Genomic DNA, 14497 nt, shown 5'->3' with positions numbered 1-14497 from the left:
GGCACGCTGATCTGACGATCCTGCTAAAACGCTACTGATCTTCGTGGCCTAGTGGTTAGGGTGGTGGACTTTGGTCCTGAGGAACTGAGTTCGATTCCCACTTCAGGCACAGGAAGCTCCTTGTGACTCTGGGCAAGTCACTTAACCCTACATTGCCCCATGTAAGCCGCATTGAGCCTGCCATGAGTGGGAAAGCGCGGGGTACAAATGTAACAAAAATAAAATAGATACTATTGGAGATTCTACATGGAATGTTGCTACTATTGGAGATTCTACATGGAATGTTGCTATTCCACTAGCAACATTCCATGTAGAAGGCTGCGCAGGCTTTTGTTTCTGTGAGTCTGACGTCCTGCACGTACGTGCAGGACGTCAGACTCACAGAAGCAGAAGCCTGTGCGGCCACATTGGTGATCTGCAAGGGCCGACTTCTACATGGAATGTTGCTACTGGAATAGCAACATTCCATGTAGAATCTCAAATAGTAGCAACAGTGGAGGAGTGGCCTTGTGGTTAGGGTGGTGGACTCTGGTCCTGGGGAACTGAGGAACTGAGTTCGATTCCCACTTCAGGCACAGGCAGCTCCTTGTGACTCTGGGCAAGTCACTTAACCCTCCATTGCCCCTTGTAAGCCGCATTGAGCCTGCCATGAGTGGGAAAGTGCGAGGTACAAATGTAACAAAAATAAAATAAATAAAAAAGTTAGATATTGATACGTCACCTATGAAGCTGAGTATTTAGAAATATATACTAACTGTACACTCCCTTCACCATCTATCGTGGAGAGTATCGTGGAGAGCAGCGTTTTTGTTACCATCGGGGAGGTCTTCAGCTGGCAGAGCTTGGGATCCCCACCAGCTACCGCTAAATATGTGCTACTGTTGGGTTGGCCTGAGCCCTAAGTGGGTGGGCTCCGGTCCACCTAGGCCCACCTGTGGCTAGGCCACTGTAACAAGTGTGTACATATAGCTGGTTATACTAGTATTCTATGAAGGGAAGTGGTCGCCTACTTTTCTTTATAGACTAGGCCTCAAGTAGGTGCTTCCTTATAGAATTGCCCTCCACTTGTGCAGCTACACAACACTACGACATCGAAACACTTATTCAAGGAAAGAAGAGTGCTAGTAACTTGACACCAGTGGGTGACAAAGACTTGGTCTCACATTGGAGAACGTCTTGCAGTTGAATTCTGTGAGGTGACCAGTGATGTATGTGGATTTCGTTATGGCCTGCGACAGGTCCATATAAGATTGATAAGTAAACGAGCCAGTTTAGGGATGGGAATAAGAAACGTAAATGGGATGAGAAGTGGGTTAAGCAACAGGACTCAGAGTAGTGGGCGATGGGTGCACTGTAATGGAAAAAAAAGGCGACTAAGATCGTGCTGCAAGGATCTGTTCTAAATTTAATCCACTTCAATGGCCTTATGGGTGATGTGATAGAAGGGAAATAGAGAAAATTTGCAGCAGAACCTCAAGAATAAAAAATGAAAGATGAATTTTAAAAATAGAAGACTAGACAAGCTGATGTTCTGACATGTTGCTGACCTAGAACCTTTTTGAGCAGCGACAAATTGCTTCCTTTTCCCTCCTGGCCTCAACCTAGTCCCTTTTTTGAAATTCTAGAAAATCACACATAGTTGAGGCTGGAGAAATGATGATATATCGGAATAGAAGAGCTGGTGGTTTTCAAACAGGAAAGACATGGCAGTCGTTATCTCTAACGACATGAAAGCAATCAGTCAGTGAGGCAGGATTTTAGGAAAGGTTAATTATGTGCTAATCTGTATAAGGAGAAGTATGTTTAAATCTTTTTTATTATTAAGCCATAACAAAACTTTGCCAGACATGATCCACATACACACATCTCCACTGGTCCATTTAAGTCTGACTAGGAACAATGTACAATTTTCTCCCAACCCCCCTCCCCCCTTTCTTCCCCCTCCCTTTCCCCCCCCCCCCCCCCCAAGAAAGCAGCCCCCCCCCCACTTTACCCCCCCCTTTTCCCTCCCGCAACACAAGATAACACTCAACAGCCTATCCTCCGTTCCTGTGACACTGTCAATTCAAGAGTCTACTGCGTGCTAGTGGTTGCAGTGTGTCCCAAAAGTTCGCCCATGTTTTTTGGAGCGCCTGACCCTCTTTGGAGTCCAGATCCTGCACTCCGCGTCTCTCCAGCCTCAGCAGTTCTATCATTTGTGACCTCCATGCTCCAATGGATGGTCCTCTGTGTTCTCTCCACTGGAGGAGGATGACCCGTTTTCCCATCAGGACCGCTCGCTGTACAAACGAACAAAAACCTGGCAATGTGGGTTTAGTTTGTTTGAATTCTCCAAAGAGAAGTAGAGGTTGTCTCTTGATTGTGCGCCCCCAATATTTCTGCGTCTCACCAAGAATGAGAGTCCACAATTTGGACACATGGCGACAAAACCAAAACATGTGAGCCAGCGAGGCGGGGGCCACCGCACACCATGGGCAGGCATCTGATTGACCAAAGCCTGCCTTGAAGGCCCTCGCTGGGGAGACGTACAGTCTTAAAGCAAATTTATATTGCGTCTCCCAATGTCGAGCAAAGGGAGTTGTTCCAAGTATGGAGGTCAAAAATCTGTTCAGTACTTCTCCTGTGATTTCTACCTGCAGGTCAACCGCCCATTTTCGTGCTCTAGTATGATAGTCTATGTCCTCTGTTGAATCCTGCAGGAATCTATGATGGAATTTTAACGGCACTGGGTTTTGTGCTCCCAGTGTCAGGGCAGTATTTAGGGTATCCTGGACGTCCTCGCTCAAATTGCTCCAACCCAAGGCTGTGATGTAGTGATGAATTTGCAGATAAGCAAACCGGTCACGTTCGGTCAGTCTAAATTCCTGTTGCAGTTCCGCAAATGGTCGTGTCTTGCCCTCCTCCGACACCAACTGATAAATGTATCGTATTCCATTCCTCCGCCATCGGGCAAAGGCAGCTGAGGAAGTCCCCTCCGGGAAGTCCGGATTGTTAAGCAGTGGTAAAAATGGAGTCGCTTTCCAGTCAAAATGGTGCCTCTTGCATAGCCACTGCCACGCTGCTCTGGCTGCTGTCATTAGCGGGTGCGTTCCTAACCCCTCCTCCAATCCCTGTCCTAAAGAGTGTAATCCCCACCCCAGGTGTGCAGTGGGAGCCATGCCCATCTCTAGGAGCGTAGCCGAGAAATCTTGCGTTCCAGTTAGCCAATCTCTGATGTGCCTCATGGCACATGCTATCGTTAGGTGCCGAATGTTGAGCAGTCCCATCCCCCCATGTGATTTCGGTTTCTGTATCACCTGTATTGGCAGTCTGGGTCTCCGCCGGTCCCACAGAAACTGCTGTATCAGATGGTTAAGAGCCCGCTCCTCCCTCGTCCTCAAATACAGGGGCAACATCTGAAACGTATAAAGCCATTTCGGGGCGATCATCATGTTGAAAAGACCCACCCGCCCTGTGAGCGAGAGAGGGCACGCACCCCACATCCGCAACAGTCTCCTAGTTGTCTCTAGTAGGGGGAGGACATTGAGCTCGTACAGTTTTTTCATATCTGCTGGAATGATTACTCCCAGGTATCTAATCTGGCGTTGTGCCCACAGAAGTGGAAACGGGCCTCTCCATGTGTGTTCCACTGCCTCACTAAGTGGTAGGGCCAGGGACTTTGTTCTATTGAGTTTGTAGCCAGAGAGGTGCCCGTAGCTATCTAGGACGGAGAGGAGAGCTGGTAATGAAACCTGTGGGTCGCTCAACAACATCAGCACATCGTCCGCGTACGCGAGCACTTTTATTTCCCTCCCGGACACCTGGATACCTTTTATGTCTTTGTTCCCACGAATCTCAGCCAGCAACGGCTCAAGCGTTAACAGGAAAAGCAATGGGGACAGGGGGCAGCCCTGCCTAGTGCCCCTTTCAATGGCAAAGCTTTCTGTGAGGACCCCATTCACCCTAATCCTAGCCCGCGGATTTGTATACAGTGACCCCACAGCTTGAAGGAACCACCCTGTCAATCCTCTGTCTTTCAGGACTTCAAACAAAAATGGCCATTCCACTCTGTCAAAAGCACGTTCCGCATCCAGGCTTGCAAGCATCTTGTCTGCCTCCGGATGTTCCCCCGAGAGCACGGCTAAAAGTAGTTTCCTGACATTAAGAACAGACTGGCGGCCCCTCACAAACCCTGCTTGTTCCTCGTGCACCAGTTGTGGCATCAGGGGCGCCAGTCTATCCGCCAGGATGCGGGACAATAATATAAGGAGAAGTATAATTATTAGGAAGTGGTCAATATTGTCCCTGTTTAGGTCTCTGGTGACATTCCTACTTTAAATCTTGTGTCTAGTTCTGGAGATCATATCCTACGAAAATAATATCAGGAAGGTGGAGACAGTTCACCAGTGCGTAGCTGATACAGTAAGAAGCTAAAGGACAAGGGGTTGTGATCACTTGAAACTAGATGGGAGAACGATTCAAAAGAAAGTAAAAAGAAAAATATTTTTTTTCCACTGTATGGGTGATGAACGTCTGGAATGGACTTCTGAGGCAGGTTGTAAGACTCAAAACAGTGATCAAATTTATGCACGATAGACCTCGACACAGTAGGATCCTACTGACAGGGCAAGAGAGGAACCAGATCAAAAATGAAAGAAGATTTTTAGCAGCACACTAGGTCGGTACATTTCAGCAGGATCCAGGTGGTCTTTACATAACAGACGAGGGTCTAAATTTAAAGAAATGTGCACCGTCTCATCGGGCCTTCCCATGCTCTGTTTGTCCCGCCCTCTGCAACTTCCTATTTCTGCAAGGGCGGGACAGACAGAGCGAGAGAAGGCCTGATGAGACGGTGCACATTTCTTTTACGTGCAGACGCAAGGCGCTGCGCCTCGCTTCGGATTCCGATATTTTTTTAAAGGTAGGGAGCTGTTTGGACGGAGGAGAGTGGGCACTGGGGGGGGGGGTTGTCGATGCGCCAAGGGGGGAGGAGCTGGCAGGGAGCACTCCCCCCCCCCGAGCTGACACCCGGGGCGGACCGCCCCTCCCGCCCCCCCCCTTGCTACGCCACTGCAATTAATAGAAAGAGATTTCTGATGAACTCTTAGAAATAGAAAATGTATGGAAAGATGTATCTCATGTATCATTTCTGGAAGTATAAAGAAGCACATTTTGCAAAATAATAACAATGCTTTATTCTAAGAAATGATAAAGCAACACTACCGATACATGTCAACAGAAAGGGGATTTCCTAACGAGACTAGTTGCCTCTAGATAAGGATTTGTTTGGGACTCACCCTGAATGTAACCCTGTAGCCAAAGTACTGTCACCAAACACCGTCTATGATTTATTAAAACTTTGTGACCGTATTGCGTGAAGATGGCATGCTAGGTTTTGTTTTTCCTATAATTCCTTGCAGTAAGTTGGGTCCTTTAGAGTTGGTTTCCTTTGATGCTCTGCGCCTTTTTTAATTGTATAATATATTTCATTAATACTAGTGTAGAAGGGCCATGATCTCAAACCAAAGAATGCTTGAGATGGGAGATGGACGAACCTGATAGAAGACCTGACCAAAAGGAAAATGAACTTTGTTGATCGCTTTCATGGCAAAGTAGCTAACCTGATGGCATGTAAGAGGGCAAATCATATAGAAAAAAGCAGGAAACAGTCTGCAGTAACAATATTAAAAGATGGTCAGGGCTCTGGAGAAATATCTTTCCTGTTTGGATGCTGGAAGGGGGGATTCTGCTGGGTGGTGAGAAGGAGCAGAGGGGATGAGCAACATCCGGGGACCTTTTCTTTTTAAATTTCAGGGCTCGGGGAGGGTAGCTGACCAGACACGTTTTTGAAAATAAATTCATTTAAGCTTGCAATGTGAGCACCTAGATTTGGTCTGTCAGCCTTGAATTTCCTTCTAATCAGCTGATTTCCAGAGCCTGCTCCTGACACAGATTCAGCCCACTTTTTAACCAGCTAAATTATTTGCATACAGTGATTTTGTGCAGAGAGTTTTAGACAGAGGGGTTGGAAGAGAATATTAGGATGGGAAGAGTGGAGGAGTAGGCTAGTGGTTAGTGCAGTGGACTTTGATCCTGGGGAACTGAGTTCCATTCCCACTGCAGCTCCTTGTGACTCTGAGCAAGTCACTTAACCCTCCATTGCCCCTGGTACAAAATAAGTACCTGAATATATGTAAACCGCTTTGAATGTATTTGCAAAAACCCCAGAAAGGCGGTATATCAAGTCCCATTTCCCTTTCCCTATTTGAGATTCTACATGGAATGTTGCTACTATTGGAGATTCTAGATGGAATGCTGCTACTATTGAGATTCTGTTGCTACCATTTGAGATTCTGCATGGAATGTTAATGTTGCTATTCCACTAGCAACATTCCATGTAGAAGCCTGCCCTTGCAGATCAGCAATGCGGCCGCGCAGGCTTCTGTTTCTGTGAGTCTGATGCCCTGCACGTACGTGCAGGACGTCAGACTCACAGAAACAGAATCCTGCGCGGCCGCATTGCTGATCTGCAAGGGCAGGCTTGTACATGGAATGTTGCTAGTGGAGGAGTAGCCTAGTGGTTAGTGCAGTGGACTCTGATTCTGGGGAACCGGGCTCAATTCCCACTGCAGCTCCTTGTGACTCTGGCAAGTCACTTAACCCTCCATTGCCCCTGGTACAAAATAAGTACCTGAATATATGTAAACCACTTTGAATGTAGTTGCAAAAACCCCAGAAAGGCAGTATATCAAGTCCCATTTCCCTTTCCCTTTATGTGGCTAAACACCGAATCGGCCCCAAAGTTCTGGTGCATGCAAAAAAAAAAAAAAGACCCAAAAGAACGCATTTGAAACCATGACTTGCTGGCAAGTGCCGAATAGTAACTGTTGAAATTCTCTGAGATGCTGTTATATTTCTTGTTTTGTAGTTTGGCATGGGAAGCAGTACCAAAGCTTCCTTCACCCCATTCGTTGATCCCCGAGTTTACCAGACATCACCTACCAATGAGGATGATGATGACGATGATGATGAAGAATCATCTGCAACAGGTACAGAGCAGCTGAGCTGATGTTTGCGGGATTTAGCTCTCTTGGTAAATCTCATGGAGTATATGGATTGTTTCAATAGTTGGCTGAATAATGCGTAATACATTTTAGAATGTTATTTTATCCTCCCTTTAAACTTGTGGCTTATGTATTCATGCTAGCTTTTCGATATAAACAACTCCTACAAAAGAGAAAATAAGTTGAAATGCTCCCTGTAAGGGCAACAGTACTGTGGTATTGTGCTGTCCTCACCTAAGTGTTGCCATACTGGGACAGACCGAACATCATTCAAGCCCAGTATCCTGTTTCCAACGGTGTCAATCCAGGTCACAAGTACCTGGCAAGATCCAAGAACAGTAAAACAGATTTTATGTTACTTATCTTGGAAATAAGAAGTAGATTTTCCCGTCCATCTTAACAAGGCTTATGAACTTTTGTTTTAGGAAATTATCCTAACCTTTTTTTAAACCTTGCTAAGCTAACTGCTTTTACTATATTCTTTGGAAACGAATTCCAGAGCTTAATTGCACGTTGAGTGAAGAAATATTTTCTCTGGTTTGTCTTAAATTTACTACTTAGTAGCTTCATTGAGTGCCTCCTAGTCTTGGTATTTTTGGAAAGAGTAAACAAGCAATTCACATCTACCCATTCCACTTCACTCAGTATTTTATAGACCTATTGTATCTTCTCTTAGTCATTTTTTTCTCCAAGCTGAAGAGCCCTAGTAGCCGCAATTTAATTGGGTAGACATGAATTGCTTGTTTACTCTTTCCAAAAATATTAGGACTAGGGGGCATGCAATGAAGCTACTAAGTAGTAAATTTAAAACAAACTGGAGAAACTATTTCTTCACTCAATGTGTAATTAAACTCTGGAATTTGTGGACAGAGAATGTGGGGAAAGCAGTTAGCTTAGCAGGGTTTAAAAAAGGTTTGGATAATTTCCTAAAAGAAAAGTCCATAAGCCATTATTAGGATGGACTTGGGGAAAATCCACTCATTTCTAGGATAAGCAGTATAAAATCTATTTTATTGTTCTGGGATCTTGCCAGGTACTTGTAATCTGGATTGGCCACTGTTGGAAACAGGACGCTGGGCTTGATGGACCTTTGGTCTGTCCCAGTATGGCCATACTTATGTACTTATGCTACTATTTGAGATTCTGAATGGAATCTTGCTACTGTTTGGGGTTCTACATGGAGTGTTGCTACCAGTTGGGTTTGTGCCAGGTGCTTGTGACCTGGATTGGCCACTGTTGGAAACAGGATACTGGGCTTGATGGACCTTCAGTCTGTCCCAATATGGCAATGCTTATGTTCTTATGTAATAATTGGTGCTAACAGCCAAGTATTGACGTTAATTGGCACTCGTTAAAATTTAAACAGGCATCTGGCTGCGCACTACTCTATAAAGCATGACGCATAACTCTACTAGCGTGTAACTCAAAAGGTTTGGCCATTGGCATGTCAGGGGCATTCTGAAAAGTTGCATGTGGAATTATAGGATATGGCCTCAGCCCACCTAACTTGGGTGCCAGCATTTACACCAGGTTTCAGCAGGCGTAAGTCTGAAGCCTAAAGTCAGGCGTAGGAAACGGCGCTAATTGCAATTCTTTAAAGAGCGCACGCCCTTTATAGAATCACGCTTAACTCCAATTTTTCTTGGCGCCCTATTTTGAGCGACATTTACTAAATCTGGTCCTAAATGTCTATTTCAAATTTGAAGTCCTTGTTTGTTTGTTTTTTTTAATTACCACTAGCCCCTTCTTTCTTTAACAGGTCACCTAAATGTAAGCCCATGTGCTTGCTTAAATTTATAGAATACTAGCATTGGCACTCAAAAAGTGGCTGCAATATGGCTTTAGTGACATTCTGTAAAATGGCTTAGTGTGTAATACACAGGGAGGGGTTAGACGGGGCTCACATTTACATGGTTCATTTATAGACTACTGTGATTTAAACACATTTAGGTGGCAACATTTGTGCCAGCCATATGCCTGTCATAAATATAGGTGTATTGATATTAACTTACGCTAGTATTTCTGTAACGGTAATTGCATGCCAAATACTAGCATAATACCTGTTTAATTTTGGCACCTAAGTGTTCATGTCCTGTTACATAATTCCCTCCTATTAGTTTTGCTTCTGTGGGACTGCAGTGAAATTGTTAGCAAGGACCTTTTTTTTTTTTTTTTTTTTAAGCATTTAAGCAACCAAAACAGTGACACAACTGAAATATACTTGGGACCAGGGGCGTAGCCAGACTTCGGCGGGAGGGGGGTCCAGAGCCCGAGGTGAGGGGGCACATTTTAGCCCCCCCCCCTGCCATTGCCGACCCCCCCCCCCCCCTCCGCCACCACCACCAACAACTTTGACCCCCCCCCCCCTGCCGATGACCCTGCTGAGAGTCTCGACCCCCCCTCCTGCTGCCAACCCTCCCCTACCGTCTCCTGCCTTTGCTGGCAGGGGACCCCAACCCCCGCCAGCTGAGGTCCTCTTCTTCCAGCACAAGGACGTCAGAACGAAGCCTTGCAGATCAGCCAGCAACGCGGCCGCCCGCTGATCTGCAAGGCATCGTTCTGTTTCTGTGAGTCTGACATCCTGCACGTTGTATGTGCAGGACGTCAGACTCACAGAAACAGAACGAAGCCTTGCGCCGGAAGAAGAGGACCTCGGCTGGCGGGGGTTGGGGTCCCCCACCAGCAAAGGTAGGCGGCGGCGGTGGGGGAGGGTTGGCAGCGGGAGGGGGGTCGAGAGGGTCGTCAGCAGGGGGGTCCAGGGACAAATCTACGGGGCCCAGGCCCCCGTGGCCCCACGTAGCTACGCCACTGCTTGGGACAGATGAGGAAGGCAGTGGCAGGAAATAACTGGGGATAAGATAGGGTTACAGTGAAACAGCAGACAGACTGGAATGGCCAGAGTGTGTTCATGTCTGTTGACAACTGCTCTGCTAATATTTTATACCAAAATTTTAAGATCATTTACCCTGTTTAATTTGGTTTTGCTGAATAAATGGACGATGTTTCTTTTTTTTTTTTTTTTAGCCCTGTTTACTAATGAACTTCTGCGACAAGAACAAGCCAAACTGAACGAGGCAAGGAAAATCTCTGTGGTAAACGTGAATCCTACTAACATCCGGCCACACAGTGACACTCCGGAGATCCGGAAGTACAAGAAGCGCTTTAATTCTGAAATTCTGTGCGCGGCTCTGTGGGGTAATCTAATGCTATTTAATAATAACCTTGCTTAAAATTAAAGGACAGCTGTTGTAGGTGGGATTTTGTTTTACCGAATTTGTCCGTGATTAAAGCCTTGTTTTCCCTTATTCTAATGTAACTTTAATGGACCACATTAGTGGAAACCTGGTTTTTCATGTTACTCCGGATATGGTACTTTTCTACAGATGAGGCATCACAGCCTCTTGTGGTAATTGATCGCAGTATTTGTTTACAGAAATCTTAAAAATAACTGTGAACATCCTCCTTTAACCCAGCGTGTTGCATTTCCACCTCAAACCTTGAGGAAACGAAAAGACGCATCTTTTCAGTAACTGGACCAAGAGAATGGAACCAACTGCCATTATTTATTGATTTATTTTATTTTTGTTACATTTGTACCCCACGCTTTCCCACTCATGGCAGGCTCAGTGCGGCTTACATGGGGCAATGGAGGGTTAAGTGACTTGCCCAGAGTCACAAGGAGCTGCCTGTGCCTGAAGTGGGAATTGAACTCAGTTCCTCAGTTCCCCAGGACCAAAGTCAACCACCCTAACCACTAGGCCACTCCTCCACTGTTGCTACTATTGGAGATTCTACATGGAATGTTGCTATTCCACTAGCAACATTCCATGTACAAGTCTGCCCTTGCAGATCACCAATGTGGCCGCGCAGGCTTCTGCTTCTGTGAGTCTGACTTCCTGCACATTCCATGTGGAATCTCCAATAGTAGCAACATTCCATGTAGAATCTCCAATAGTATCTATTTTGTTTTTGTTACATTTGTACCCTGCGCTTTCCCACTCATGGCAGGCTCAATGCGGCTTACATGGGGCAATGGAGGGTTAAGTGACTTGCCCAGAGTCACACGGAGCTGGCAGTGCCTGAAGTGGGAATCGAACTCAGTTCCTCAGGACCAAAGTCCACCACCCTAACCACTAGGCCACTCCTCCATTAGTACTTAGGACCCAAAAAGATAACTTTGGTTTTTAAAAAGCGGTTGAAGAGTTATCTATTTCAGTTAGCCTACGGGGCTTCCTGGGTTTCGTTTACAGTGAACAATTTGTGAAAATGACCTGATGAGTGTTTTTATTTGTGTGGTTAATGTTTTGGATGACATTGTTTTATGTGGTACTAGTAAAACATGCCCGTTTCTGAAGATTCCCCCCCCCTCCCTACCCACCCCTTCGGCGTTGTGAAGCCACTGACCGCCATTGCTCCGCACCTCGTCAACGCATGCCACCTTCATCCACTGACGCTATTGCTCCGCCCTCGATCTTTGACGCCATTGCTCCGCCCTCGACGTCATCACGTTTGACGCGAGGGCGGGGCCCAGACACAGTGATTTCGGTGGCTTCACCACCACGAACCCTTCGAACCCGAAGGAAGTGCCCGCAGGAAGTGACACTGACGTCAGTGTCCTCAGAACGTTGAGGGTGAGTTTTATTATATAGGATGTATGTTTATTGTATTTTTAAGATTATATATGTTTCTTCTGCACTTCACTTTGGAAAAAGGCAAATTAAAAATAACAAACTACAATCTGAAGCAGCTTCTGGCTTGATGGTTAATTATAAACAGCATGACTGCTGGTAAAATAATGCACAGAAATGTCCTTTTCTACAATTGCCCCAGAGTATAAGCACATAAGCACCGCCATACTGGGAAAAGACCAAGGGTCCATCAAGCCCAGCATCATCTCCGACAGCAATAATGTTCAATGGACTTTTCCCTCAGGAAGCTGTCCAAACCCCCTTTAAACTCCATAAGGCCAGATGCTGCCACTACATTCTCCGGCAACGAGTTCCAGAATCCAACTACACGCTGAGTAAAGAAAACCTTTCTCCTATTTGTTTTAAATCTACCGTATTCTAGCTTCATCTTGTGTCCCCTGGTTCTATTGTTGTTTGAAAGTGTAAACCAACGCTTCACATCTGTCCACTCAACTCCGCTCATTATCTTGTAGACTTCTATCATATCACCCCTCAGCCGCCTTTTCTCCAAGCTGAAGAGCCCTAACCTTCTTAGCCTTTCCTCATAGGGGAGTCCGTTCCATCCCTTTTATCATTTTCGTCGCCCTTCTCTGCACCTTCTCCAATTCCTTTATATCTTTTTTGAGATGTGGCGACCAGAATTGGACACAATATTCGATGTGCGGTTGCACCATGGAGCGATACAACGGCATTATAACATCCTCGTGTTTGTTTTCCATCCCTTTCCTAATAATACTCAACATTCTGTGCGCTTTCTTAGCCGCCGCAGCACACAGAGCAGAAGTTTTCAACGTCTTATCAACGATGACTCCCAGATCCCTTTCTAGGCCTGTGACTCCTAACGCGGAACCTTACATGACATAGCTGTAATTCGGGTTCCCCTTACCCACATGCATCACTTTGCACTTGTCAACATTGAACTTCATCTGCCACTTGGACGCCCAATCCCCCAGTCTCGCGTGGTCCTCCTGTAATCTTTCACACTCCTCCTGCGACTTGACGACCCTGAATAACTTTGTGTCGTCTGCGAATTTAATTACCTCACTAGTTACTCCCATCTCTAGGTCATTTATAAATATGTTAAAAAGCAGCAGTCCCAGCACAGACCCCTGAGAGACCCCACTAACTACCCTTCTCCATTGAGAATACTGACCATTCAATCCTACTCTCTGCTTCCTGTCTTTCAACCAGGTCTTAATTCTTAGTAATACCCTACCTCCGATCCCATGACTCTCCAGTTTCCTCTGGAGTCTTTCATGAGGCACTTTGTCAAACGCCTTCTGAAAGTCCAGATATACAATGTCCACCGGCTCCCCATTGTCCACATGTTTGTTCACCCCCTCAAAAATATGCAGTAGATTGGTGAGGCAAGACTTCCCTTCACTAAATCCGTGCTGACTTTGTCTCATCAGCCCATGTTTTTGTATGTGCTGTGTAATTTTATTTTTAATAATAGCCTCTACCATATCTGCACTTAAAAATGTGTATACAGCTAGTATAGGTGGCATGGGCCAGGGAGGGTAAGCCCTTGGACCATAGCTGAGTTTACGCTGCCTAGTTAACCTGGAGGCTGGGTAGATCCCAACTGGCGGCAGGTGAGTCACACCCCAGGCTAGAATAAGGGCTGGCCAAGTCTTGAGGATCACCAGGAGAGTAAGGAGTGCTGTCACAGAGGCCAACAGCAGACAAGCTGGTCCATATACCAGCCGTGATACTGAAGAGGCCCAAGAAAGTTCTTTTAGTGAAACTGAGCATGCTCAATTTCACTAAAAGGAGCGTGCCCAATGTGAGGGGAAGAGAGAGCAGGGCAGGCGAGGCGGCGGCGCCGCAGACCAGCACTGGACGAAGTCTTCAGCTGGTGGGTTTTGGGGACCCCTGCCAGCCAACCAGAGACCCAGTCAAATTTGGGGGGCCCAGGCCCCCATGGCCCCACCTAGCTACGCCACTGGGGTAGATGCCTTTGAAAATTGCCTCTGTGATAAATGCTTCTTATGTATAATTTGAATTTTCCATGTCAGACTGGTGCTAGAGTCAGTTCTGGGCATCATCCCTGCAAAGAGATTCTAGTAGGCCGATCATATCACGGCAAGCATCAGTTTTCCGGTACTATGAATTCCTGTCCTGGTGCTGTACATCCTCAGGTTTAGATTTCAACTTTTTTGTTGATGGCAACGCTTAACAAACAGATACTTTCCCAAAAAAGAAAAAGGAAAAAATATTACAGCAAAAGAATATAGAGTATCGTACAGCATCAACCAGTTTTTAACATTGAACCCCCCCCCCTATCTTCCCCCTCCCTTGCAAGCCCTCCCTCCTCCCCCCCCCCCATACATCCTCAGGTTTATACATTAATAAACAGAGCATTTTCCTTTTTGAGAACCTGTAACTGATGAGAATAGAGGGTGAAGTCATTTAAACTAAGCCACTGATTAATTTGAGCCTTTTGTGTGTTCAACAAATAGGTGTAAACCTACTGGTGGGTACAGAGAATGGACTGATGCTATTGGACAGAAGTGGACAAGGAAAAGTTTACAACCTGATCAACAGAAGACGATTTCAGCAGATGGATGTGCTTGAAGGACTTAATGTCCTTGTAACAATTTCAGGTATATTTGTTAAAGTGCTTATATTAAAAGGCTATTCACATTTTAGGCATTCGTAAACCTGGGTCTTCTCTGATGCAATTTCCTGTGGGTGGGATGTAGCAGAGGGAAGACCCAATGCCTGGTTGAAAGCAGGACTTCAGGGAGGAGGGATAAGAGGGAG

At 45.9% G+C, this 14497-nt stretch overlaps 1 protein-coding gene across 3 annotated transcripts in view; it reads left to right on the top strand.

Annotated features, from left to right (window-relative positions):
* Positions 1-14497, top strand: part of TNIK (TRAF2 and NCK interacting kinase) — a 450083-nt gene that overhangs the window by 414937 nt on the left and 20649 nt on the right. For all 3 annotated transcript variants that reach the window (XM_030217217.1, XM_030217218.1, XM_030217216.1), the window contains 3 exons: positions 6908-7028; positions 10068-10238; positions 14194-14337. In XM_030217217.1, coding sequence (XP_030073077.1) covers positions 6908-7028; positions 10068-10238; positions 14194-14337 — 436 coding nt within the window. The remainder of the gene's footprint in view (positions 1-6907; positions 7029-10067; positions 10239-14193; positions 14338-14497) is intronic.

This window comes from Microcaecilia unicolor, chromosome 10 (genome assembly GCF_901765095.1).
Source record: "Microcaecilia unicolor chromosome 10, aMicUni1.1, whole genome shotgun sequence".
Taxonomy (NCBI): Eukaryota; Metazoa; Chordata; class Amphibia; order Gymnophiona; family Siphonopidae; genus Microcaecilia; species Microcaecilia unicolor.
Note: the sequence above shows the minus strand (reverse complement) of the source record. Positions and strands in the feature narration are given on the sequence as shown.